This window comes from Lynx canadensis, chromosome B1, assembly GCF_007474595.2.
Source record: "Lynx canadensis isolate LIC74 chromosome B1, mLynCan4.pri.v2, whole genome shotgun sequence".
Lineage (NCBI taxonomy): Eukaryota > Metazoa > Chordata > Mammalia > Carnivora > Felidae > Lynx > Lynx canadensis.
The window spans coordinates 127,437,505-127,463,050 of NC_044306.2; the positions used below are offsets into that span (position 1 = coordinate 127,437,505).

General features: G+C 38.4%; 1 protein-coding gene across 1 annotated transcript in view; it reads left to right on the top strand.

The window, feature by feature from the left end:
- The window catches only part of HPGDS (hematopoietic prostaglandin D synthase), a 28,462-nt gene extending 3,206 nt beyond the window's left edge, over window positions 1-25,256 (top strand). Inside the window, exons 2-6 of the mRNA XM_030313426.1 lie at window positions 5,677-5,818; window positions 13,984-14,076; window positions 14,658-14,767; window positions 20,252-20,350; window positions 24,945-25,256. Of these exons, the coding sequence (XP_030169286.1) occupies window positions 5,686-5,818; window positions 13,984-14,076; window positions 14,658-14,767; window positions 20,252-20,350; window positions 24,945-25,109 (600 nt within the window). The 5' untranslated portion in view covers window positions 5,677-5,685 and the 3' untranslated portion in view covers window positions 25,110-25,256. The remainder of the gene's footprint in view (window positions 1-5,676; window positions 5,819-13,983; window positions 14,077-14,657; window positions 14,768-20,251; window positions 20,351-24,944) is intronic.
- Window positions 25,257-25,546: the final 290 nt, after the last annotated feature.

Genomic DNA, 25,546 nt, shown 5'->3' on the forward strand with positions numbered 1-25,546 from the left:
GCGTGAGGTGACATCTCAGTGTGGTTTTGATTTGTATTTCCCTGATGAGGAGTGACATTGAGCATATCTTGTTTTTCAAACACAACTCTAAGTGGTTTTTTTATTTTTCTGATAATCAGTAACTTTAAATAACTCTCTTCAGAATGGAAGGAAGCCAGTGGCTAGCTTCAGTTATAAAGGAAAGCTTTAAGCATGATCAGCTTATCTTTTCCCTTCTTGTTTCTGTATCATTTCAGGAAATATATACAGCTTTCCTTACATACGATTCTTTTTTTTTTTTTAATTTTTTAACATTTATTCACTTTTTTGAGAGACAGAGAGAGACAGTACGAGTGGGGAAAGGACAGAGAGAGAGAGAGACACAGAGTCCAAAGCAGGTTCCAGGCTCTGAGCTGTCAGCACAGAGCCCAATGTGGAGCTTGAACCCACGAACAGTGAGATCATGACCAGAGCGGAAGTCAGATGCTCAACTGACTGAGCCACCCAGGCGCCCCTTCCTACATGGGATTCTTAACATGTAGTGATAGTGGAAAGGCTCAGAAATGAAACTGACAGGGAACAGCATGACACTGGAATTTGCTTAGGCCAGTCCAATCATACTTAGGGGTATAATCCATCCGGTGTTCTTTCTATGTATTGTGTGAAATTGGGATCTAATTCTGTATATTTTCTTCTTTTGTCTCAGAACCATTTCAGTCTCGCCCCATTATGTTCTCACTGTCATGTCATCTTGGTCATATATCTGAGATTCTGTTAAAGGCTCTACGCACCTCTGTGTGTCTGGTCCTGAACAAAGATCACATTACCCTAATTGCAAGTTTTTTTTGTTTTTTTTGTTTTTTTTTTTTTTTTTTATGTAAGTCTTGCAGTCTGGTAGGTCAAGTCCTCTCCCTCTGCTCTTTTCATTTGTCTTGGCTATTTTGGTCCTTAGCATTTCTGTTTGAAATTCAGGCTCAGGTTTATCCAGAGAGTCTCTTGAATTTTAAATACAAACAATAACTTTGATTGCAAATAAGGACAGTTTTGTCTCTGCCTTTCCATTCCTTACATATGTTGTTTATTGTTGTCTTATCTTACTGAGTAGCTAGGCATCTGGGACTATGTTGAACAGTAAGAGTAGTAGTGAGACTCTCGATATTCCTGACATTAAAGAAAATGCTTCTATTGGCTTCCCATTATGTATGTTTGCTCTAAGTTTTGGGTTTTTTTTTTGTTTTTTTTTTTTTGTAAAAAGAGACTCTAATAGGTTAAAGAAGTTTTTTTCTGGGTCTGGTGTCTTTCATGAATGTAACTAATTCCATTCATTACATAATGGATAATTACCAATGGGTAATTACCAAGCAATTTCTTCACTGGTTAGTGTTAAATGCAGGCTTTCAGTTTTTTTATTTGCTTGTGTTAGTTTACGTATTTCTCAAAATCTTTCCATTTAAGTGTTCAGTTATTTGTCGTGTTACATGTCATGTTATGATTTTTTTACTGTTTTTTTTTAAATTTTTTTTTTTTTTAATTTTTGAGAGAGAGACAGAGCTCGAGCCAGGGGTGGGGAGACAGAGAGAGAGGGAGACACAGAATCCGAAGCAGGCTCCAGCACAGAGCCTGACAGGGCTCGAACCCACGAACTGTAAGATGATGACCTGAGCTGAAGTCGGTCACTTAACCGACTCAGCCACTCAGGTGTCCCATTAGCTTATGATTTTTAATGATCTATTTCATCTGCTATTATGACCCTTTTTGCTTATAATATTAATTTTTTGTGACTTTTCACATATTTTCCTTGTTTTCACTTTTACTAGAGGTTTACAATTTGACCTTTTAGAGATTGTATGTAAGAGCCTGCCAGGCCCTAGTTTCAAGCAGTGCTTCCCTACAGTCTCTCATTTGTGTGGGGGATTTTATTCTCTTTTTTTCCAAAGGAGCTACCTTCCTCAATGGTCACTGCCTCTCTCAGAATTCAGGGTCCTGCTTACTATATTTGGTGTCTGTTTGCTTTGATCCAGGCAAAGTTTGTCTTGGCTTTTAATCCTGACACTATATTTTTCTTTTTATCCTTAACTTACTTTTATTTTTATGTGCTTTGAGGATCAGAGTCCAATCAAATTACACACAGCTGGGCTTGAACCTCAACTAGGGTGGGAACTGTCCTTCCCTGTCTTCCTCTCTCCCGCCCTCCCTTTTCATCCTTCCTGCTTTGCTTTCTGAATGTACACCGTGTGCCAAGCATTGTATTGGTACTTTCTACACAATATTTTCATTACCACTTGGCAGGTGAGGAAAGTAAAACTAGGAACAGGTAACTCGCCCAAGGCCATTTAGATACTAAGTAGCACGGTGCCTGCAAACCACACTGACCTACTCAACCCTTAAGCGCATTCCTCACTCATTGTGGGAGCGAGAGGTATCTTACCTTCATCCTTTTAGCCTATCATCCTTATGAAATAAAGGCTTTAACAAAGTGAGGTTATTGTAACAGAAATAGACTGCTGAGTGCAGTACGAGGAACAAAACTCTTCCAGACACTATGCTCTATAGTTCTCATTAGCTTCTATTGTAAATTTCCTTGTCTATTTTCACCATACAAACATTTACTTGGAATTTCTTCGGTTAGTTTTTATGCAAAAACTTTATGAAATATAGAAAGGACCTTTAAACTTCGTAGATGTTTGCAATTGCATTTACATTTACTTATTTTTCATGTTATAAAATGTGCACATATGTCCTGAAAAACAAAAGTCTTCAAGTTTGGAATTTTGTAGCTGTAAGAATCAAGAAAACTAGACTTTCACTCAATAGAAAATATAATTATGCAACTAACTACAGGAATGTGTTGTGTAAGTACAGCTTCATCAATGAGTTACAACTGTTGAAAGGATGTTCTATCTTGAAAGATAAGCATTTGTCAGTTGTTCATGGACCTGTGCCCAATCTTAGATTTAAAGACATATTTGCAGAGAACTGTAGATAGCTGCCAACTTATACTAAGGACTTTTTTAAATGTTTTCTTTACTTGAGTGAAATACAATATAAAATGGCACATTTTTGCAAATGAACAATAACAAGTGCCTTTGTTTTCATGCAGAATTAGGAGGTGGACACTGATATTTACGTAGCATTTGACCAAATGAGAAAAAGTCATGTTTATTTTTTTTAACATTGATCATAATGGATGTATATGAATCTACATATTCATATAATGCTCATAAGGAAAATACACATAATTTCTTTGTTGCTGAGGAAACATTGACCCACGACAGCAAAAATCAATAACAAAAAGTAGTATACAATGTTCTTCAAATAAAAACTGTGACCAAGAATGACATTTTTTCCACTCTGAATACTCATTTTGTTCTTTTGAGATTTAGAACTGTTAGATCAAGGAGTTGTAACAATTATGCTTTTTATTTCCTAGATAAGAATGTTTCCTTGGGGCGCCTGGGTGGGTCCGTCAGTTGAGTGACCGACTCTTGACTTAGGTTCAGGTATTGATCCCCAGGTCATGAGATCAAGCCCCACATTGAGCTCCGTGCTGACGGCACGAAACCTGCTTGGGATTCTGTGTCACCCTCTCTCTGTGCCCCTCCCCCACTGTCTCTCTCTCTCTGAAAATAAACAAATAAACTTAAAAGAAAAAGAGTTTTCCCTTTATTGTGATTACATAAACTATTCCTTTTTTTTTTCAGAAGGAAGCTTATTACTTTATCTTTTTTACTATTTTTATACTCTCATGTTTTTCCCACTATTTATTTCTAAGCTCAACATTAAGTTTAACTTAGTCCCCCAAATTTGAACTCCTTGTATGCATATTTCACCCCCAAAGAACTGGGGGCTCTGTACCTTGGAATTTTCATTAGTTCACTCCAGTGAATTTTTAACTCACATACCTGATATGCGAGGCATGTGCCACATTTCACTTGGACACGGACTGGACTGGCCAACAGTAGGCTGGCGTGTGGAATGTTCAGGGTGACTGTGTTTCTAGCAAGGAGCATCACTTCCACCCACAATACCTGGACGGGGAAAACCCAGGCCCAGAGAAATGGATTCACCAGAAATTACCGTCACCATTGTTTCCTGGGTCTTGAGGGGGTCTCAACAGGCAACCAGACAGCTGTTTGTGGTCATCTGCACCACAGGGGGATACTGGGAGTGCATAAACTTGGCAATCTAGATTTTTGTGGTTTGTGTTTGACCGTTTATGTGGTGTGATTTCAGATAGAATTTTGTTTTGAGACTTCAGCCTAACTTTTCTTTTTATTTACTATTCCGTTAACATCCTTGAAAGACTTCCCTAGCAGAAAATAAACTACTTAAACTTACCACTTAAAATAAATAATTGTTGGGGCACCTAGGTGACTCAGTTGGTTGAGTGTGTGACTTTGGCTCAGATCATGATCTGACGGTTCATGAGTTCAGGCTCCGCATGGGGCTCGCTGCTGTCAGCACAGAGACCACTTTGGATCTTTTGTCCTCCTCTGTCTCTGCCCCTCCCCCACTCATGCTCTCTCTTTCAAAAATAAAAAGTTAAAAAATAATTATTCTTTATGACTTCTATTCATGTAATTACTATGAACATTATTTGTTTTTAGTGTACTGTATTCACAGTGGTTATTTTTGACTATAGAATTAACTCAGAGTTATTATCGTCAATAGCTAATAATTATTAAGCGTCTGGCATTGTGTGAAACGCTTTACCTGTACAATCTCAGTACATCTCCAAGTCCATATTAGTATCTCTACTTCCAAAAAATGGACTTTGAAATTCAGAGAGATTTTGTTGACTAGTCCAAAGATACACAGCAACTTAGTGCAAGGGCTGAATTTCAAATGAAAATGTTTCTTTCTAGGTTACCTGATCGTTAAAAAATTACAAGACATTCCCATTAGTGCTTGAAATCATTAATCGTTTATAAACAATGGAAATGAGATGATACAAATCACAGAAAACTCATGAAATTATAACGACCTACATCTAACCAATGTAGCCAGTATTAGCAAACTTTATGAAATGTAAGAGAGTTGCTTTCTTTCTCCCTTGCTCCTCTACGGGAGGTACAGAGAAATATGCCTCCCGTTGCCCCCTCCCAACAAAGGTCACCAAGGTGGGTTCTGTTTGCGGGGTGCTAGCATCCCAATAAAACCCAGCAGCATGCGTGCAGTAAAAGAGAAAAGAGAGCAGTGTTTCCCTAAGCCTTTGATTCCTAGAGGGAAATGCCATGGGCGAGAGAAGGGAGGCGATGGCCAGCTCAGGTTGGCAAGGCTGGCTCACATTCCCCTTGCATGTACCCTGTTCGTGAAATCCTTATCCTGCTGTCTACAAGTGAGTAAAGGCAGGAAAAAAACAGCTTAAAATGGAAAAAATGGGAAGTTTCAGACTCTGTCCTCTGAAGGTTGGTGTATAGATACCCTCTCACACTGAATTTTTTTTGTAAGTAAAATTTGAGTTTGATTATTTCACTGGAATGTTCCAGCTAATTCTTAAAGAGGTAGTCATGATCTTCTAACAAGTCTTTCCCATATGTTATTAGGATAGTGATTTATAATTCAGGTTTTGAAATATTCTCTAATATCTACAACTATTTCAAAAGATGCCATAAAGTTTTGAAAAAATCCCCAAGGAAAAATATAAAAACATCCCTAGAGGGCTGCTAAAATAATCTTCAAATTTTCTTTTTCCAGAATCCCACCATGCCAAACTACAAACTCACTTATTTTAATATGAGGGGGAGAGCGGAAATTATTCGATATATATTTGCATATTTGGACATAAAGTACGAAGACCACAGAATAGAACAAGCTGATTGGCCTGAAGTCAAATCAAGTAAGTGGCACAAATAGTTCATGAAAATGTAGGGAAAATATATTTCCAGAACTTTCTGTGTTTCCTCAGGGAAATGAAAAAAAAGAAAGGTTTTAATTTTTTTATTTATTGATTAAAAAATTTTTTAATGCTTATTTATTTTTGAGAGACAGAGCACAAGTGGGGTAGAGGCAGAGAGAGAGGGAGACACAGAATCCGAAGCAGGCTCCAGGCTCAGAGCTGCCAGCACAGAACCTGATGCAGGGCTTGAACTCATGAACCACGAGATCATGACCTGAGCTGAAGCCGGACACTTGACTGAGCCACCCAGGTGTCCCATTTATTATTATTTTTTTAAATAGAGGTTTTTAAATCTGATTTAGCTTTACATTGAGAAGCTAGGTAGCCCCCAAAATTTTCTATTCAAGGTGAAAACACAAACCTCATAGAAAGAATATATAAACAATACAAAGCTGTGTCAGAAGAGCTGAAATGGGGAATACCAAAGTCATTATTCTTGACAATTGGAATTGGATGGGCTCACGGCAGATACCTATAATGTTTTGACAAGGGATCAGATATGCTGCTCTAACAGAAAACCGACCTCAAAATCGCTTAGGTAACAAGGAAATTAGTTGTCTCAGATAACCAAAAATCAGAAATAGGACAGGTTTCAAGAGATGACTTTCTTCTGTGTGTTTGTGGCATCATGGAACAAGTAACAATAAGGTTACTGCAGTTCCAGCCCCACAGCCTTGAACAGGAATGTCGAGAGATATGTGAGAGAGAGAAAGAGCACTGCTTCCATAAATATTGAGTGAAGAAAATCTTTCCCAGAAGACGTTGGCAAACTTGTCATGTCTCACTGGCTCAAATTGGGTTATGTGTCTGCGTGTGAACCGACAAAGCAGATAAGAAGTACCTTGAACAATCTAGTCTACCTCTGAAGTTGGGGGTGGAATCTATTTTCATGCAGCATGTGACTATTCAAAAGAAGGATGGATATGTGAGCAAAACTAGGATGTTTGAAGAAAGAGCAAATTGACGAATTGGGCAGGTAACCAAATGAAAACATGCTACTTAGCACTCAGGACAAAGGGGAAGAATTAGAAATATTATTACATTAAAAAGTGTGTGGCTCCCAGTAAATTGTGAGTCATCCCCTAGGTGCTTTTTTTTTTTTTTCTGAATGAAGAAAAAAATAGATGAGCTAATTCTTTTGTTCATGAAATCCACCTAGAAATACTAACTAAATATTAGTTGTATGGTTAAAATTCACATTTTTGTGATGAAGTTATTACAAATTTGCATAAAGATGAAGTTGAAGAAAACAACTACTGGGTATTGGAAGACTATCAGGCACCTGGAAGGTACTCCCCAGACTCATTTCATTTAATTTCTCCAGCCTGCCTTCATGGGATGTATTATTGTTTCTATTTTATAGCTGGGATAGCTATAGCACACAGAATTTATGTAATCTACATTCACAGTCCTAGCAGGGTAGAATTGTTTTTCAAACACAGGTCAATTTCATACAGTGGCCCAAGTTATTTGCACTAGATGCCAATAACTGCAGCCACTCTGGAAAACAATGTGGAGGTTCCTCAAAAAATTAAAAGTAGAACTACCCTACGACCCAGCAATAGCACTACTAGGAATTTATCCAAAGGATATAGGAGTGTTGATTCATAGGGGCACAAGTACCCCAATGTTTATTGCAGCATTATCGACAATAGCCAAAGTATGGAAAGAGCCCAAATGTCAGTCAACTGATGAATGGATAAAGAAGATGTGGTTTATGTATACAATGGGATACTAGTCAGCAATGAAAAAGAATGAAATCTTGCCATTTGCAACAACGTGGATGGAACAGGAGGGTATTATGCTAAGTGAAATAAATCAGTCAGAGAAAGACAGATATCATATGATTTCACTCATGTGTGGAATTTGAGAAACTTAACAGAAGACCATGGGGGAAGGGAAGGAAAAAAAGTAGTTATAGAGAGGAAGGCAAACAATGAGAGACTCTTTTTTTTTTTTTTTAATTTTTTTTAACGTTTATTTATTTTTGAGAGAGAGAGACAGAGCATGAACAGGGGAGGGGCAGAGAGAGAGGGAGACACAGAATCTGAAATGGAGTCCAGGCTCTGAGCTCTCAGCACAGAGCCTGACGCAGGGCTCAAACTCACAGATCGCAAGATCATGACCTGGGCCGAAGTTGGACGTTTAACCGACCAAGCCACCCAGGTGCCCGAGAGACTCTTAAATACAGAGAACAAACTGAGGGTTGATGGGGGTGGGGGAGAAAGGAAAATGGGTGATGGGCACTGAGGAGGGCACTTGTTGGGATGAGCACTGGGTGTTGTATGTAAGTGATGAATCATGGGAATCTACCTCAGAAACCAAGGACACACTGTATGCTCTGTATGCTAGCTAACTTGACAATAAATTATATTAAAATAAATATATAAATAAATAAAACCACCAACACCAGGATAACTGGCATATTAACAATACATATCACCACATGCCTTTTAAAAACATGAGTTCTTTAAAACTCATTGCCCCTGTAATCACTCTTTTTCTTATCAGAGAACTCTTCCCTGGAGGGCTTGAATATTTCATTTCCTTTTATCATGAAACTTTCTCATTGATATCCAAACTCTCCCCCTGCCATCAGAATTTGTACATGGGATTTTTAACTCTGTGGACATGAAATAGGTGAAATTAAATTTTATTCATTAATGAAGTCAAGATGGATAGCAAGTTGCACAGACATTACATATAACAAATGCTGCCTTTTAGTTTTTAGATAGAAGTTCTGTGAGTGCCTCATACCCTCTTCTACCTTGACTTTCCATTATGTTATTAAAAATGGAATTGCTACATTTTCTTAATATTTTCACAGATTCTTAGAGTTGAAAGGAATTTTAAAGTTCATGGTGGTTAGGATACATACATATATATATATATATATATATATATATATATATATTCATAGTTTCAGATGCTTTAACAGACACCCAACACAAAAATGGCCTAAAGAGAATAGAAATTCATTTCTTTTGCATAAAAGCCCAAGCTGGTATAGTGGTGCTGCTCCATGAACTTGTCACAGATTAGGCTCCTTATTTTCTGTTGATCTGCCACCCCTTGTTGATTGTCTAATTTATATAGTTAAGATAGCTCCCCCTCCTTCCACACTTCAGCTCACAGGAAGTGTAAGAGGGAAAGGGGCACATCTCTTTCTTTCAACAGCATGACCAGAAAGTTTTACATTTCACTTCTGCTTGTAGCCCCTTGGTAAGAACTTATTCATGTGGTCATACATTACTACAGGGGAAGCTGGGAAATGCTGACGTTATTGTGGATAATCACTTGCTCAGCTAAAAATCCAGGATTTTATAGCTTTGAGAAAAAAAGGCAAGAGCAGATTTGAAAAGCAGTTTATTACATATTTTAGCTGGCCTCATCTCCCATCTGACTTAGGAATGCTCGCTGGTGTTTGAAATCTTCTATGACCTGCCCTCTGTGATAACCTAGAATATCATTGGGTATTTCCATTAAGAAGTTCTCCCAAGTCAAACCTGGTAAACTGCGCACAGGTGTTGACATTTTTTTTCTCTTTAAATAACATTGAAGTACTTCTTAAAAAAATAAAAAGTCAAAGCCCTACAAGGACAAAGAAATCAAGCTTGAATATAATAGTACAAAATTCTCAAAGCTGGAAAACAGGTCCAAGAATGGTAAGATGATGGGGCATCTAGGTGGCTCGGTCAGTTAAGTGACCAACTCTTGATCTCAGCTCATGTCATGATCTCACGGTTTGTGAGTTCACCCCCGTGTCAGGCTCTGCACTGACGGCTTGGAGGCTGCTTGGGACTCTCTCTCTCTCTCTCTCTCTCTCTCTGCCCCTCCCCTGCTTGTTCTCTCTCTCTCTCTTTCTCCCCCCTCCCCGCCTGTTTCAAAATCAATAAATAAACATTAACAAAAACAGAATGGTAAGGTGACTTAGTAGGCTACTGATGCTCAAATATAAGCCTAGAGGAGGAGGAGGCAAGCTGAATCACTCCAGGGATCCCGCCAAATTCTCAGGAATTGGAAGCAACCGAGAACCCTAAAAACTGAACTGACAGAGGATTGACTGGAAGAATGTGAGGCAGCAGCATGACCACAAGATCTTTTTCCCACGCTGGAAGAAGGATGGAGATTACTCTCAATCAAGGACGACCCAGAGGATTCTAGGACACCAGTCATGTCTGAGGACACAATACTATAGGTAGGATTCAATGAAAATCTAGAAACTAAATAGTGAGACCCAAAGCCCTTATCCCCTGCTCTACAATCAGAATGCTGCAACCAAATGAGTATCCCTCGGGCAGGAAATGTGAAGTGTTGTCTCCAGGGAAGCTGGTCAGTCCAAGAGATATGTCTAGCAGACACTGAACGGGTGGGCATCTCAGTGACACAGCCCAGCTCAGTCTGTTTGTAAGCCCTCCCCATGTCCACTGAGGTTCCAATTAGCTTTTATGCCTTTCACTTATTTAAAACAGGAATGGCAAACCAAAATTTAATAGATATTTGTTAGAAGGCCTCTAATATGAAACAGACCTACACGAAGAAGTAGTGGGGGAAAAATCAACTGAGGGCATCAGGATGATATAGCAAGAAAAAAAATTCAAAAATAGAAAATCCTCAAAGAGAACAGATATGCTATACATTGTGAACAAATATGCTACAAAAAGGAATGTTCAGAGACAAAAAAGGTGTTGAAACTAAAAATTTGATATAGACAAAACAAGTCAAATTGATAAAATGATAAAAAAAAAAGTAAGAACTCCTCCAGAAGGCACAGGAGGAAAAAGAAATAAAAAAATGGAGAAAAAAGATTAGAAAAATTGAGAATCAAGTTGAAGATGTCTAATGTCTCAGTGAAATTCTGGGAAGAGAGAACAGAAAACAGAAAAGGAGGAAAACCTTTTTAATTTTTTTTAATGTTTATTTATTTTTGTTCTTTTTAAAAAAAAATTTAATGTTTATTTTTGAAGGAGGAAAACTTTTAAAAGACTCTTCTTTACACAAAATTAGAATCTATCTCCTCATGGTTTTCATACATTGGCCTTGGACTTATCATTTTAATCTGTGGAGAATAGATTATTCCTTCTATTACATCCAATTATTTGAGGAAATTTAGTATCTTTAAGATCATAGAGAAAAAAAGACATTGCTGGGTAGTCAGTTCAATGATAATACTCTGAGTGCAGATAAAGCTCACCGGCTGAGTTCAGAACTGAGTCCCAGCTAACTCATACATCTGTTCCTATAGATATCAACTTTTAGAACTTCCTTGCTTGTTTCTCTGATCATCATTGTGAATTTCAGTCCAAACTTTCTAGCCCTGACTCTACTTCTTGATTTATATGCTGCTTCCCATGGGTTATATGAGGTGGGGGTCCAAGGGACAACTCTCTTCTCTTCCTGGAGGGTTCCATTTATGTCCCCTAGTTTGGATTTCCTCACTACTGAAGAAGGACAAGCTACTGTTAGATTATGTCCACCATTTAATGCATGGTGCCTGTGGGGAAACACAATGTTCCAGGCATTAGAAGAGCACAGAGCACAATGGGACCACCACTCTTAGCATAAGTCCGAGAGACTCTCCAAGGACATTTTACCAAGATCACAGTGCTTACTTTGGCAGCCATATCACACAGCCTTATACTCAGCGTCACTAAATTCCTTAAAGCTTTTTGACAGATGCTCCTGATTAGTTACATCTCCAACAACCCCAAAGTTATTTTTTTTCTGGAACCAAATGAAGGCCTTGGCACTTATCTTCTTAAATTTCTTTATTCCCACTGTTGGCAATTATCACGAGCTTGGCTCAAATGCTGCCAGTAGCTGAAAGCCTACCATCTCGCAGGAAAACACATTCCATCATCAATAGTTCCAATGCTAAAAAATTATGCTTCATTTTGAGTTAATATCTGCCCTTTTTAAATTACTTTTTAGTTCCAGTTCTGCGTTTTAGAGATAGTCAGGATAAGTACAATTTTTCATCCTTTTGATTGCCGTGCCATATATGAAGGTGGCCATTAGGTTACACTTCGTTTGTTTTGTTCTCCCCAGTGAAGAGTGCCAAGTTTTTCAGCCAATCCTTATAAAAAGTGGTTTTCAGACCCTTCTCTAACTTGGCTACTGTCCTCTGGGTTTGCTCTGATTTTTAATGTATTTCACAAAATATAGCTCTTAGAACTAGCAAAACAGCTGAGCAAAGTTTCCAACTGAACTCAGTTTGAGCCTCTACCAAGTAGGTGAGCTGGACTCTTGACACAACCTCTCTTCACCTCATCTCCTCATTTATAAAATGAGATAATACCTACTTCACAAGATTGTTGTAAGTACCAGAGGACCTAATGGGTACATGAAATATTTAGCACACTGCCTAGCATAAAGGGGGCAGCCCTCTAAATGTTAAGCATGTTAATTTCTAATCACATACTTTGCTCCGAATAAGGCATCGCGATTTGTGTCAGCTTTATTTGGGACTTTGTTTAGCTCACTGCAGTATCTCAGGCACCTAGAATTGTACTTAGCACACTCCTTAGGTAAGTACTCAAGGATGTTTTTATTCCTGATGTGAACTGTAATCCATCTTGTACTTATTTAATGTGCATATGGAAGACACTTGAAGGCTGATTCTAGGTTGATTCTAGTTGCATTAGGGTCATGGGATTATGAGTGGCACTTTATTCTTTCCTCCCTTTCCAAAATAATGATATTTCCCAAACTAAGGCACTGGTTGGGAATATTGTGATCAATACATGTGACAAAATATAATGCAGCCATTAAAAAGGGATGTTTCAGGGTGCCTGGGTGGCACTGTGCTCTCTCTATCAAAAATAACCATTAAAAACAATTTTTTTTAAATTTTTTTAACGTTTATTTATTTTTGAGACAGAGAGAGAGACAGAGCATGAACGGGGGAGGAGCAGAGAGAGAGGGAGACACAGAATCGGAAGCAGGCTCCAGGCTCTGAGCCATCAGCCCAGAGCCCGACGCGGGGCTCGAACTCACGGACCGCGAGATCGCGAGATCATGACCTGAGCTGAAGTCGGACGCTTAACCTACTGAGCCACCCAGGTGCCCCAAAAACAATTTTTTTAAAAAAGCTGATGTGTCATTGATTTGGAAAGATTTCAAAAAGAGGTTATCAAATAAAAAAAGTGGTTTATAAATACATTATGATGTTGTTTTTAAATACATATGAGTAAGCAATTAAAATACTCAAATAGCTGTAATTATATGGTTGTTATTATTTATCTACAACTTAGAATTTTTCTATAAAAACATATTTCTTTCTGACAAAACATAATAGATTGAGATAAAACAAAGTAGGATCTACAGATAAAATAACACATCTGCTAGGAGTCTGCCCTAATATTTGTACAAATTGCTTACTTACTACCTTACTATATACTTCACATAGTCTCTCATCAAAATTGGCTAAATTTCTTACCATAACTCGATAGGTAAATCAAACTCTCCATTTCCTTAGATTATGGTTTTAAAGAATAACTCACGTTATTGCTCACGGAAGCCACAAAAATTAATGAAGCTTTAAAAGAAAGGTTTTTGAAAAGATAAGTAATGTTATGTAATATATGAGGTAATACACAGGTTAATATGTAGTGTCACTGTAAACCTGGGTTTTCGACCTGCTGCGGCCACTAACTCTGTAGTAGGTCTTCTGACAACTTAAAAAAAAAAAAAAATCTTATCAAGGGGCGCCTGGGTGGTTCGGTCAGTTGAGCTTCCAACTTCAGCTCAGGTCATGATCTCACGGTTTGTGGGTTCGAGCCCTGCGTGGGGCTCTGTGCCAACAGCTCAGAGTCTGGAGCCTGCTTCTGATTCTGTGTCTCCCTCTCTCGTTGCCCCTCCCCCATTGATGCTCGGTCTCTGTCTCTCTCTCCTTCAAAAGTAAACATTAAGAATTTTTTTTAAATAAAAATATAAAACTTATGAAGATTCTGGTGATTACTGTCCCTTTTAGAATAAATATTCAAACATTTTATAACTTTCAAATCATGATTTATTTCTGTAATTATCAGTAAAAATGGAAGAATTATTACTGATTTTGGTACGGAAGTTGATTTTTTTTTTATTGTTGCTTCTTTTATTTTAAGCTCTTCCATTCGGTAAAATACCCATTTTGGAAGTCGATGGACTTAACCTTCACCAGAGCCTAGCAATAGCAAGATACCTGACCAAAAACACAGGTAATATGTTTATTGTGTTGAAGAGTTTTGATAACCGAAAAAAAAAAATACAGGACATATATTTGCTACTCATTAAACAATTTTATTATTGAACATTATAGTGTAAAGAAGAATGAAACTAAATGCCAGAGAAGTATCAATGATAAAGCAGGTTATTTATTGTACGAGTTATTTATTGTAATATTAGTAAAAGACATGAAAGAAACAAACCCAATCAGCAGAGGCTAGACAGTGGTGCTTCTATGTAGCTGAAAAAGGAGCAAAGATGCCCTTAACAAACTTGTGAGGAAAGATCTGTAGGATATATGGGGGATGCTTATATTGAGTGGGATATATAGATTTATTTTCATAAAGAAATAATAGAAGAATACCAACCCCCGCCCCCCCTTCCGAACGGAATGGTAGGTAAGGGAGCACAATGAGAGGATGGGAGTGGGGGTGGAAGTTAGTCTTCATTGGATACAGTTTTATATTTTGAATTTTTGAACTATAAGAATATATTGCCTATTAAAAAATTAACATTTTAATATAGTCAATCAAATCCAGTGTATTTCTGGGCTTAAAATGGTCTTATTTTATAGATCTGGCTGGAAAAACAGAACTGGAACAATGTCAAGCTGATGCGATTGTGGACACATTGGATGATTTCATGTCACGTTTTCCTTGGGCAGAGAAAAAACAAGACATAAAAGTAATGTGATCAGTTCGTTGTTACTATTAATCATATCCACTTGCCAGGCATTAGGTGGCTTGCTTTAAAATCGCCTTTCTATCAAAATAAGACATACCTATAGTTTTAAAATATCAAGTTACATTAACAAATTTAAAACAAAGTACAGCGATTTCCTGCTTTACCTCTTCACATTAACCCCTCCTCAGACATAACCCTCGTTTAGCTAGTTCTTTAAGACAAGTACATATGGCTTTCTTTGATTCACTAATTTTAGATAGTTTCTCTGGACTTATTACTATGGTAATAAGAATTTATCTCTTATGTAATCATCACCTCTGCTTCCCTTCTTCCCAATTTTAATGATATTAAAATGTTTTGTTCAAATTGATATTTGGTTGTTACATTTGTATTCCTAGGCAAATATTATACAGAACTGTGAATTGTACTATACTTTATTTCCTTTCTCACTTTACCTCCTCGAAGTTACTAATTGCCTTTCCTTCATTTGCCTAATTGCTTTTACACTTACTACTAAACCTTCCCACACCATCCAGTAGCCTGCCAATACGATTTTCCACAAGGTCAATGATACCAGATAATCTATTATGTCCCCTATTTTCTTGGAGATACCTGGCCAAGATCCTCTCTCTTTTGCTGAACTGTCTAGGTTTCTGCACATCTGTCTTCACCAGACTTCCCTTCACTGTCATCCCAGGGATGTCTTTCTCCTGAGTGGAGTCCTATTGTTTCCTGAATGCCATCTCTTTTACTTACTTCTTTATTTGGGGTGCATCCTCCAGGATTCCAAAAGTTAAAATGAAGGCTTGATGACAAGAGGTGTGATGATGACAGACAGCATGGATATGTCTGTCTTGTGTGCCACACTGCTTCAGTCTGGTTTGGTCACCCTAAACACCTGGTGCACAGTTGTCATCCTGAAATCTTTATTACCCTAATTTTCCTCTTTTTTTGGTCTCTGTCTTTCCCCACAAGCCAGACCACCCTTTATAATCCATGATAAAGAATAGGAATATTAAAAAGTTTACCCAAAGCCCTCGGCATGTGGACAGGGTTCGTTGATTTTGAGCATCACCAGGCCATTTGCAGAGTATTTCCCCATAGCACTATCTTTAGGGACTAGAAAGAGTCCCAAGAGAGGACTTCCAGTCTTTTGCCTGGAAATAAAGTTGTGGCTGCCAGTGTTCTGGGAAACAATCAGCAAAGAGAGGGCTAAGAATCTCAGAACTTAGAGTTCAGTGTGCATATATTCATTTAATCTCCTATTTTGAATACATTATGAATGACAACTCCCAACCCACAAACCATCTATTTCACCCTCTCGAGCCTTCTGCTAACGATGGGGCAGAGGCACGTGTCAAGTGTAAAATGAAGGAGGAAATCTCATGCTAAAATGACTTCTTCCACAGCTTTCCACCAGTCCTCACATTATCCTCTCTCTTACCCCCTGACCCCCAATTCTCGACATATCTTGCCTCTTCCTGAACCATTTGAGGGTGTTATGAGATAGATATTAAAGTTTTCAGCTTTACCTTTGCAGATACCATTCAACCATTTTCTTTACGGTTTCAAATTTTGTTTTGTCTTGTCTCCTGTTTTCCACCTCTTTGTGGGCTCTGTCTTTTCAAAAATACGTATTTACTGTGGTTTTTGGATGAAAAATATGTATGTGTGTCACATCCATCATCTTTATCCAGAATTCTAAATAGACCTTGCTGGTTATTCTCCATTACAGCCCCCTAGTGGTGTCCTGTAGGGCCTCATTACAATCGTATTTTAAAATATATTTACTTGTTTGTCTCCTCCAGTAGAGCACCCATGAGGGTAGTAATTATGTCCGTGCTACTCACTCATGTTCCCACACCTAGCACTGCACCTCTCACTTAGCAGGCACTACATATGTGATGCGTGAGAGACAGCAAGAGCTGAACTTCTCAAACACCACGTGCGGGTGTGGCTCCAGCCCCTTCACACACGTGGTCTCAGCCAGTCCCCCCAATCCACCCGTGAGATAAGTGCTTTCTATCACCATGCTCACTCTGCACATGAAGACACTAAGAGATAGAGTGGTTATGGAGTTGCCTCATCACCTGTGCATTCTTTCTTTTAAATTAGTGACTAACACCCAGGGCCTCCCTTAGGGAGAAACTATGATGTTCATTTTTCCAGATGGAGAAACTGAGGTTCATGTAGCATAAGTAACTTGTATATGGTTATTTAGCTAGTAAGTAGTACACAAGGAATTCAAATCCCAGCCACTCAGACTCAGACTCCATGTTCTCAACCGCTGGTTTTAATGCCAGCAGCTGGTCACTATGTATGTCTTATCGCTTACGGTTTGTATCCAAAAGTTACAGCATGAAATGACAGTCTTATCAATTTGCTTAAACATATTTATGCTAAATACAACTTACTTAACTAGGAACTTTTGATTTCAATAGAGATATTTGGAACATCAAAGTATTCACATTTCCTGATTCCTTGACTTGAATGTAATGGCTGCCTAACCAGCACAAAGTTTAAAATAAAAGCTCAGCTTTGATTCATAGCAATTACCTTCAGGCTCTGGAGTCACACTGCCAGGCTTGAATTCTGATTCCCTTCTTACTAGTTGTCACATAACTGCCTATCAATAGTTCAAATTCTTTGTCTGTAAAGTAGGGATACCACAGAATCTACTTTGAAGTGTGTTGGCAGGATTAATGAAAAGTTAGCATGAGTACCTATGACAAGGTAGCAATGTTTTGAGAAATATTAGATATTATAATTATTCTATGATATATAATTAATAGTGCTTATATAGTTCATTGCTCATTGTTTTTCCTTTTGTCAGACATGGCCATCTATATTTAACACATCCTTATAAGTGCAGAGACAAGTAGATACATAATATCCAATTTAGAGAAATGTATCTAAAACTTTTCCTTCGATGTGCTAAAGACCCCACTGATTGGCAATCTATCAATCAATGGGCTTGTTCTTCTCTATTTCTCTATTTTGTACTTTTCTGTGGCCGAGGCTCCATAATAGAAGCTAACTCCCAGAGGAAAATATTCTTTGGATGTTTATGATTAGAGTAACCTACCTTTGTATTAGAATAACCATGCTCTTACATACCTTCTAGCTAAAAAAAAAAAAAACAAAATTCACAGGACATAATCCAAGTTTATAAATAAATCATATGAAAGGAGGACATGTTACAGAAATATTGCAATTGGCTACATACCATCTGATTAATAAGCAGGATCTGGCTAGTATATAATGAACAGGCAAAAGTGGCAGTATATTCCATTGCCTAGTCTCCCGGCAGTAGGTTGCACTGCTGCCACCTTGTGGTCAGGTACCATTTTCAAGAGCAGAATATTGATACAGTGAAGATGGACGGACAGTGAAAATAGCCCTCTTACTGTATGAGCCCTAAAGATCTATCAAACACACATAATTATAAATGTTACAGTATTGGTTGCTAAAAAATTCCACTTCCAACTTTTAAAAAATTAAATTTATAAGGCAAAATATGTTTCTGGACATTAGTCACCCTGAGAATCCTCGAATTTACCACTTGTGTTTCCCTGGTTATTCAACATATCTGTTTCAGTTTCCCCCTAAAGAATGGGAATGGGAAGATGAAAGATGAGCAGGGTTGAAGGAATGCCAGTGGCCCATTTCCAATACTAAATGATTGAGGAAGTGTGGATTTAAAGATAAATGCTTTGGAGAAATAGAATTCCTCTAAAAGTCATCTGATAGAATACTATAGCAATCAGTTCTCAGGTTCAAAAACCTCCTGACTTACAATGCTCTGGAGGAAGAAGGAAATTTCTGAGTCTACCGAGTGGCTATCTAGGGTTTATCAGGAAATACATTTTTAAAAGTACACATCTGGAAAAAAGGATGTGTAATGAAATTTCATCTTCTTTGTGTTATTTTAGCGAGTATTCTTCAAAATGATTCTTAAATACTAATAATTATGCTGGTTATAATTTACATGTCATTCGAGGAGATGAATCACTGAGATGATTCACCAAACATATAAAGAGAACCTGCAATAAAAGGTTCTTTTAGTGCAGAGAAAAGATTTTTATTTGGCATTGCATATGCACAAGCATCAGTGTACCTGACCTTAAGTTGTGGCAAATGCACATTAGAAGAAGGAACAAAATTATGTAGATGAGAATACAAAAGTTTTGGAAACCTGTCCAGCAGCTACCTCTTGTTCCATTTGACTCCTTCCCATTTCTAGCTATTCTAGGAGAGTCAAGTTGGCCATTATTCCTTTCCAACTGATGCTGAGCTGGGCTGGGCTCTGGGAAGTGCCACATAGATCTGGGTCCATTACTTCTCAGCTTGCACATGATGTGTAAGAGGCAGAACTCACACTGTTTTATTGTAAACTATGAACATATTAACTATAGAGAGAGAACCTTATGAATGAAGGTAGCATAGAACAGTGGAAAAAATAAAAAGGCAAAATAATGACAAACTTCCCATGTTTCATTTATAAAATCTGGCCAATGTATGTAAATATGTAATGATGCTTTTGCAAACTGTGCTCTACAAACCTAAGGCATTATGTTACAGTAATCTCTATTACCTAGCAGTTATAATAATAACAAAGGAATCGGCAAGTTGGTGAGGGAGTTAATCCACTACCTGACCTGTCTTAATAAAGGCTGGATTTTATTATACATCATTTATCATTAGCAAATAACACATGTACACACATATTTTATAATATTTTTGAGATTGGCTTACATTTCATATCCAAGATACACACCAGACAGAATTTTCATATATAAACAAACACTTCTTACCAAGAAAGAGGCCATGGTCTCTTCTAAGAACATTTGGTTTGTAATGTTAGCTTACATAATATATCAAAAGAGTGCACCTAGATGATGGTTTTGTAGATGATATTCAAGGCAGACAAGGCTCATACTAAGGCACCATGTCAAGCCAACAAGAAAAAACGCATAAAAGCGTTTACTTCTGTTAAGTGCAATGGGGAAATAAAAGACTGCCAAACAAAAGGAACCTAGCCTTACAAACTAAAATTCATTTCTTTAGCCTCAGTTATGTCATTTCACTTCAAAAAGAGTGAGCCTAAGAAAAAAGATTAATTTTAAAAATGTAAAAACATAATGGAATCGTTTTTTCTCAGTAAAAATTAAGATAAAAATCATGAAAAGTTTTTGTGGGTGAAATATTTAGTCATCATATACAAAGAAGCTGTAAGAACCGGTGACAGTTATTTTTTAATCCATGAGTAACAAAGGGATGACTAAGTATAAAGAATCAGACCCCAATCTCCGTGTCACACATTTGAAAACAGCAACCACCCCCACCAACAACACATAAGCTACTTCTCTTCCTTTCTCAACTCATACGGGAGGATAAATATGGAAAAATCTACTTCCTCTCCCAATCATATTATTTATTTTTCTTCCTATTATCCTTAAAGTGAGCTTTTTCTCTCTCTCCTAGGATCAGATGTTTAATGAGCTTCTTACATATGATGGACCTCATCTTCTGCAAGATTTGGACACATACTTAGGGGAAAAAGAGTGGCTCATTGGTAACTCTGTGAGTACCTTTTACATCATAAAAAAACGCAAGCACACTCACACCCAACCAAAAACTTACAAAGAGTCATTGAGAAAAAAAAAAGTTACCCATCGGGAGAGAGTAGGTTAGAGCGCAGGGATAAAAGCTAAACTTCTCTGAATGAATTTTTTTAGTGGACTTAACTTTGAAAGCATCAACTAAAATATTTTATATAATTATATAAAAACAACAAAAATATTTTAAAAAGCTAACACTGCAAAGTAAAAGCAAAGTGAAACAAATAAACCTGTGTCAAATTGATGCATGAAGTGTGTAAAGTACCTAAGTACTTTATTAGTGAGGTAGAACTGTTTTAAGAAATATCACAGTAAAACACAGTAATTTGACTATACATCTTATTATAAATATTCTCTCAGGACAAAAAATAGAAATTGTACACCGTTGTTAGTAGGGGCATACCTCGGAGATATTGTGGGATCGGTTCCGGACCACTGCAACAATGCGAATATCACAGCAAATGAATTTTTGGTTTCCCAGTATACAGTTATGTTTACACTGTACTGTAATCTGGTAAGCATGCAATGGTATTGTCTAAAACAAAACAAAACAATATACATATCTTAATTAAAAAATACTTTGTTGCGGGCGCCTGGGTGGCTCAGTCCGTTAAACACCGGACTTCAGCTCAGGTCATGATCACATAGTTCGTGGGTTCGAGCTCTGTGTCGGGCTCTGTGCTGACAGCTCAGAGCCTGGAGCCTGCTTCAGATTCTGTCTCCGTCTCTCTCTGGCCCTCCCCCACTCACACTCTGTCTCTCTCAAAAATGAATAAACATTAAAAAATTTAAAAAAATACTTTGTTGCTAAAAAAACGTTAACCATCATCTGAGCTTTCAGCACATTGCAATCACTGATCACAGACACCATAATAATGAAAAAGCTTGCAATGTTGCAGGAGTTACCAAAATGTGACACAGACACACAAAGTGAGCAAATGCTCTTGGAAAAATAGTACAAAACAGATTTCCTCAACACAGGTTTGCCACAAACCTTTGTAAAAAACACAGTTTATGTGGGGCTCCTAGGTCTCAGTCGGTTAAGCGTCCAACTCTTGATTTTGGCTCAGGTCATGATCTCACAGTTCATGAATTCGAGCCCCATGCTGGGCTCTGCACTGACAGTGTGGAGCCTGCTTGGGATTCTCTCTCTGCCCCTCCCCCACTCACACAAATACACACACACACACACCCCTCTCTCTGTCTCTTAAATAATAAAAAAAACCCCTCAGTATCTGCAACATGCAATAAAGCAAAGTACAGTAAAGTGAGTGTTCTTGTAATTATATTGTTGGTGGTACTGGGTATAGTCATATTATTTTCTTCTAATATTAGTATATCATATTTTGGGGTTAAGCAATACAAAAATATGTAGATGTCACTGAGAACCAGGACCTTCAGTGTGGGAGAAAGAAGATAGAGATGTCAGATCCGTGAAGCTAAGTAAACATCCTATTCCTGAAAGTGAACTATATCTGAAGTCATGATGAACTTTATCTCAGGGTAAAGAAAAAAGCATGTTGTATCCCTTTTTCTGGACACAGTGACCAATCCAATTGTCCTGGGCACCTGCAGGACCCAGATTTTGGGTCTAAGTATTAAAGGGTTTAATATTAAATATTAAAAGGAATGAGGGGTTCTTGGAGAAATAGCTCATTCTCAATTCGGGCAGGGAAACGTAAGAGACGAGCTGGGAATACCACATCACACCGGAAGCAAATGAATTATCAAAGACAACTGGGGTTGTGTCACAAGGACTCAAAAGTTAACTTGAAGAGGCTTCCAGTGGCCAAAGATGGGACAATTCAAGCTTCACTGAGAATATTACTGGCAGTGGATTGAAACAAATCAAAATGAAGACATGATGGCAACTACCACCACAACCAAACACAAACATGTACACGTAAACCCCCAAACCAAATAGAGCTTCATTGGTTACTTTTAGATGATGCGGAGTCAAATTATTGTTCTGAAAACGGTCTTTAAAAGGTTGGGGGGTTTGAATAAAGAATTTACCTTGCCTTTCCTATGCCAATTGCACCTCAAGATAACAAAAATCGATGGGCCAAGTTTGTTTTCACCAAAGTATTCCAGTTAGTAAGTAAAAAGGGGGATTAAAACAAACTGTTACCGTTTTCCAACCCCTGATAATTGGAATGGACCTAGGCATTGACTAATAATAATTGTTAATGTCACAAAAAGTGAGACAACGAGATATTACAGCCCCACTACTGACAGAGGAGCGCAGTGGCATCTATAAAGTACTATGGACAAAAACTCAGATCTAAATACGATTCATGTACTGGGGTACGTTGGGGTCCTTCAAGGAGACTACATTCTAGGAGACAAGACACAGATTGCTTTTCGCAGCACTCTGGTGACTTAGTCTGGTCACAGTGTGTTGAATCCTTCTGGGTGACACAGAAGCAAGCTTGTCGCATCTTTATTCTCAACTTGCAACTCACCACATGCCTCTTCATTTCCTCCCATGGACTCCCCAGTAGACTTTCCTATAATGTTCCTCTCCCTGCCCTATTGAATGAACACTTTCTAAAGACTTAAAATGTGCTCCCCTTGTTTTCTCTTAAAGCTCTTCGGTAAACTACCTCCTGACCCCATCTCTTAGCACTCTCTCCCTTCCTCACAGTGTTCCACACACACTCGTGTTTTGTTTGTTCCTCAGACACAAATCTCACTTCCACCTAAGAGCCTTTACGCTTGCTGGCCCCTCAGCTTAGAATGCTTCATTTCCGGCATGTTTCCTGTCTGGATCCTATCATCATGTAAGCCTGGCTTAAATGTCACCTGCCAAAGGTCTTCCCTCCATGACCACCTGAAAGTCCTTCACTTTTTCTTCACTGTCCCTATCAGTTACCTGTTTGTCTTCCTGCTTCTTTTAAAAAAATTTTTTTTCAACGTTTATTTATTTTTGGGACAGAGAGAGACAGAGCATGAACGGGGGAGGGGCAGAGAGAGAGGGAGACACAGAATCAGAAACAGGCTCCAGGCTCTGAGCCATCAGCCCAGAGCCTGACGCGGGGCTCGAACTCCCGGACCGCGAGATTGTGACCTGGCTGAAGTCGGACGCTTAACCGACTGCGCCACCCAGGCGCCCCTTGTCTTCCTGCTTCTTACATAAAAACTGCATCCAGGAAAGGGCTTGCAGCACATTTTGCTTTCCAGCCCATCACAGCACCTAAACCTGCGCATCACACACAATAGGTACTCCATAAATATTTGTTGCCTGAACTCTGAATCCTCTAACCCATAAAACTCTCCTGGCTGACAGGGTTTTAGTATCCATGTTCGTAAAACACTAGAATTAGCATTATTAAATTCCATACAAAAAGAAAACTAAGGATAGTCCACATTTAAACTTCACTTTTTGACATTCATCTGGAGCGAAAGTAATGTCAGCCGGATTAATTTCTAGTCACAAAGGGGCAGGGCGGGGGAAGTGTACAAAGAAAAAGTGTACAAGGGTAGGACCAGGCTGCCATCACTCTAAGGGTTCCACTAATGCTCAGGTACCCATTATGTCTTTTGATGTGATGCAATATAATGTGTTAGTGAAAAATATTTGACTTGCAACTATGAACTCTCTAGGGATAACGTGCACTCTATCCCTTCTTACTCTGCAGAATAAAGGAACAAGGTCAACGACAGGACAAAATAATCACACAAATCCTGAAGATAGGACATTATTCAGGACTAGTGTGAACTCTTCAGTAAAAGGGAGTTAAGTGGCATAACCAGATGAAACGCATGTCCTGAAATGGGTCTGCTGTGTCCTGTAAGGGACATTTTTGAAAGAGATGAAAAGTATTGATTGGGTATAAGATAAAGATGTATTGTCACAGAGAGGTGGAGAGTGAATCAAGTTACAAGAATATGTACTGTAAAATCTCCTTTTGTGTTTTTCAGAAAGTTTTTATTTCTTTTGAGAGAGAAAGAGAGCGTGAACAGGGAGGGGCAGAGAGAGGGAGAGAGAACCATAGCAGGCTCTGCACTGTCAGCCCAGAGCCTGACAAGGAGCTAGAACTCAACAACCGTGAGATCATGGCCTGAGCTGAAACCAAGAATCGGACTCTTAACCCCACAGAGCCATGTAGGTGCCCCTGTAAGATCTCATTTTGGAAGGGGCACGCACACACAAATATCTTATACCCAGAGGTGTTAATATTAGCAACCTCTAGGTATTGGGAGTATAGTGTTATCTGTTATTTTCTATCATATACTCATTCCACTTTCATAGTAAAAGAGAACTTTAAATTAAAAAGAAACTTTTTGTTGTTGTTGTTTATTTTTGATAGAGAAAGAGCAGAGAAGCAGGGTAAGGGCAGAGAGAGAGAGCGAGACAGAGAATCCGAAGTGGGCTCTGTGCTGACAGCAGAGAGCCTGATGCGGGACTCAAACTCATGAACCGTGAGATCATGACCTGAGTTGAAGTCAGACACTTTAATTGACTGAGCCACCCAGGTGCCCCCAAAAGAAACTATTTTTGATTTAAGAAGTCATGCCTTTTATGTTCAAATGGCAATTTTTGTTTCAACTAGGTAACTTGGGCAGATTTCTACTGGGAAATTTGCAGCACCACACTTTTGGTCTTTAAACCTGACTTGCTGGATAACCATCCTAGATTGGTAACATTAAGGAAGAAAGTTCAAGCCATTCCTGCCATCGCTGACTGGATACAACGAAGGCCCCAAACCAAACTCTAGGTGACAATTGCTACCTCCAAGCTTTACTGTTCTTCACAGCATCGCTTCCATCAGATAAGCTACAGCAGCCATGTAACCCACACACTCCCTTCCCCAGCTCCATCAAGACTTTCACTCTTTCCATATTCTGCTTAAGCAAACAAACAAGGAAAAAAGAGCAGCGGGGGTGGGAGTGGGGTGGGGGGGGTGGAGAGCATTTAGTTTCCAGTATCCATTTTTTTTTCTTTTCCCCAGAATAACTTCACATCATTTACAACTGAGAAAGAAGAGTTTACAATCCAGGCAGGGCTCACTTTGCATCAGTTTCAACAAGCATTGGATTTCAGTCACAATGGTTAAGTAACACATTTCCCAAACAAATGGGTTGGACTTCTGCTGTAATTGCATAAGGTATTAAGTTTGCTGCTAACTCTTCAGTCCACAAATCACTATGTAGG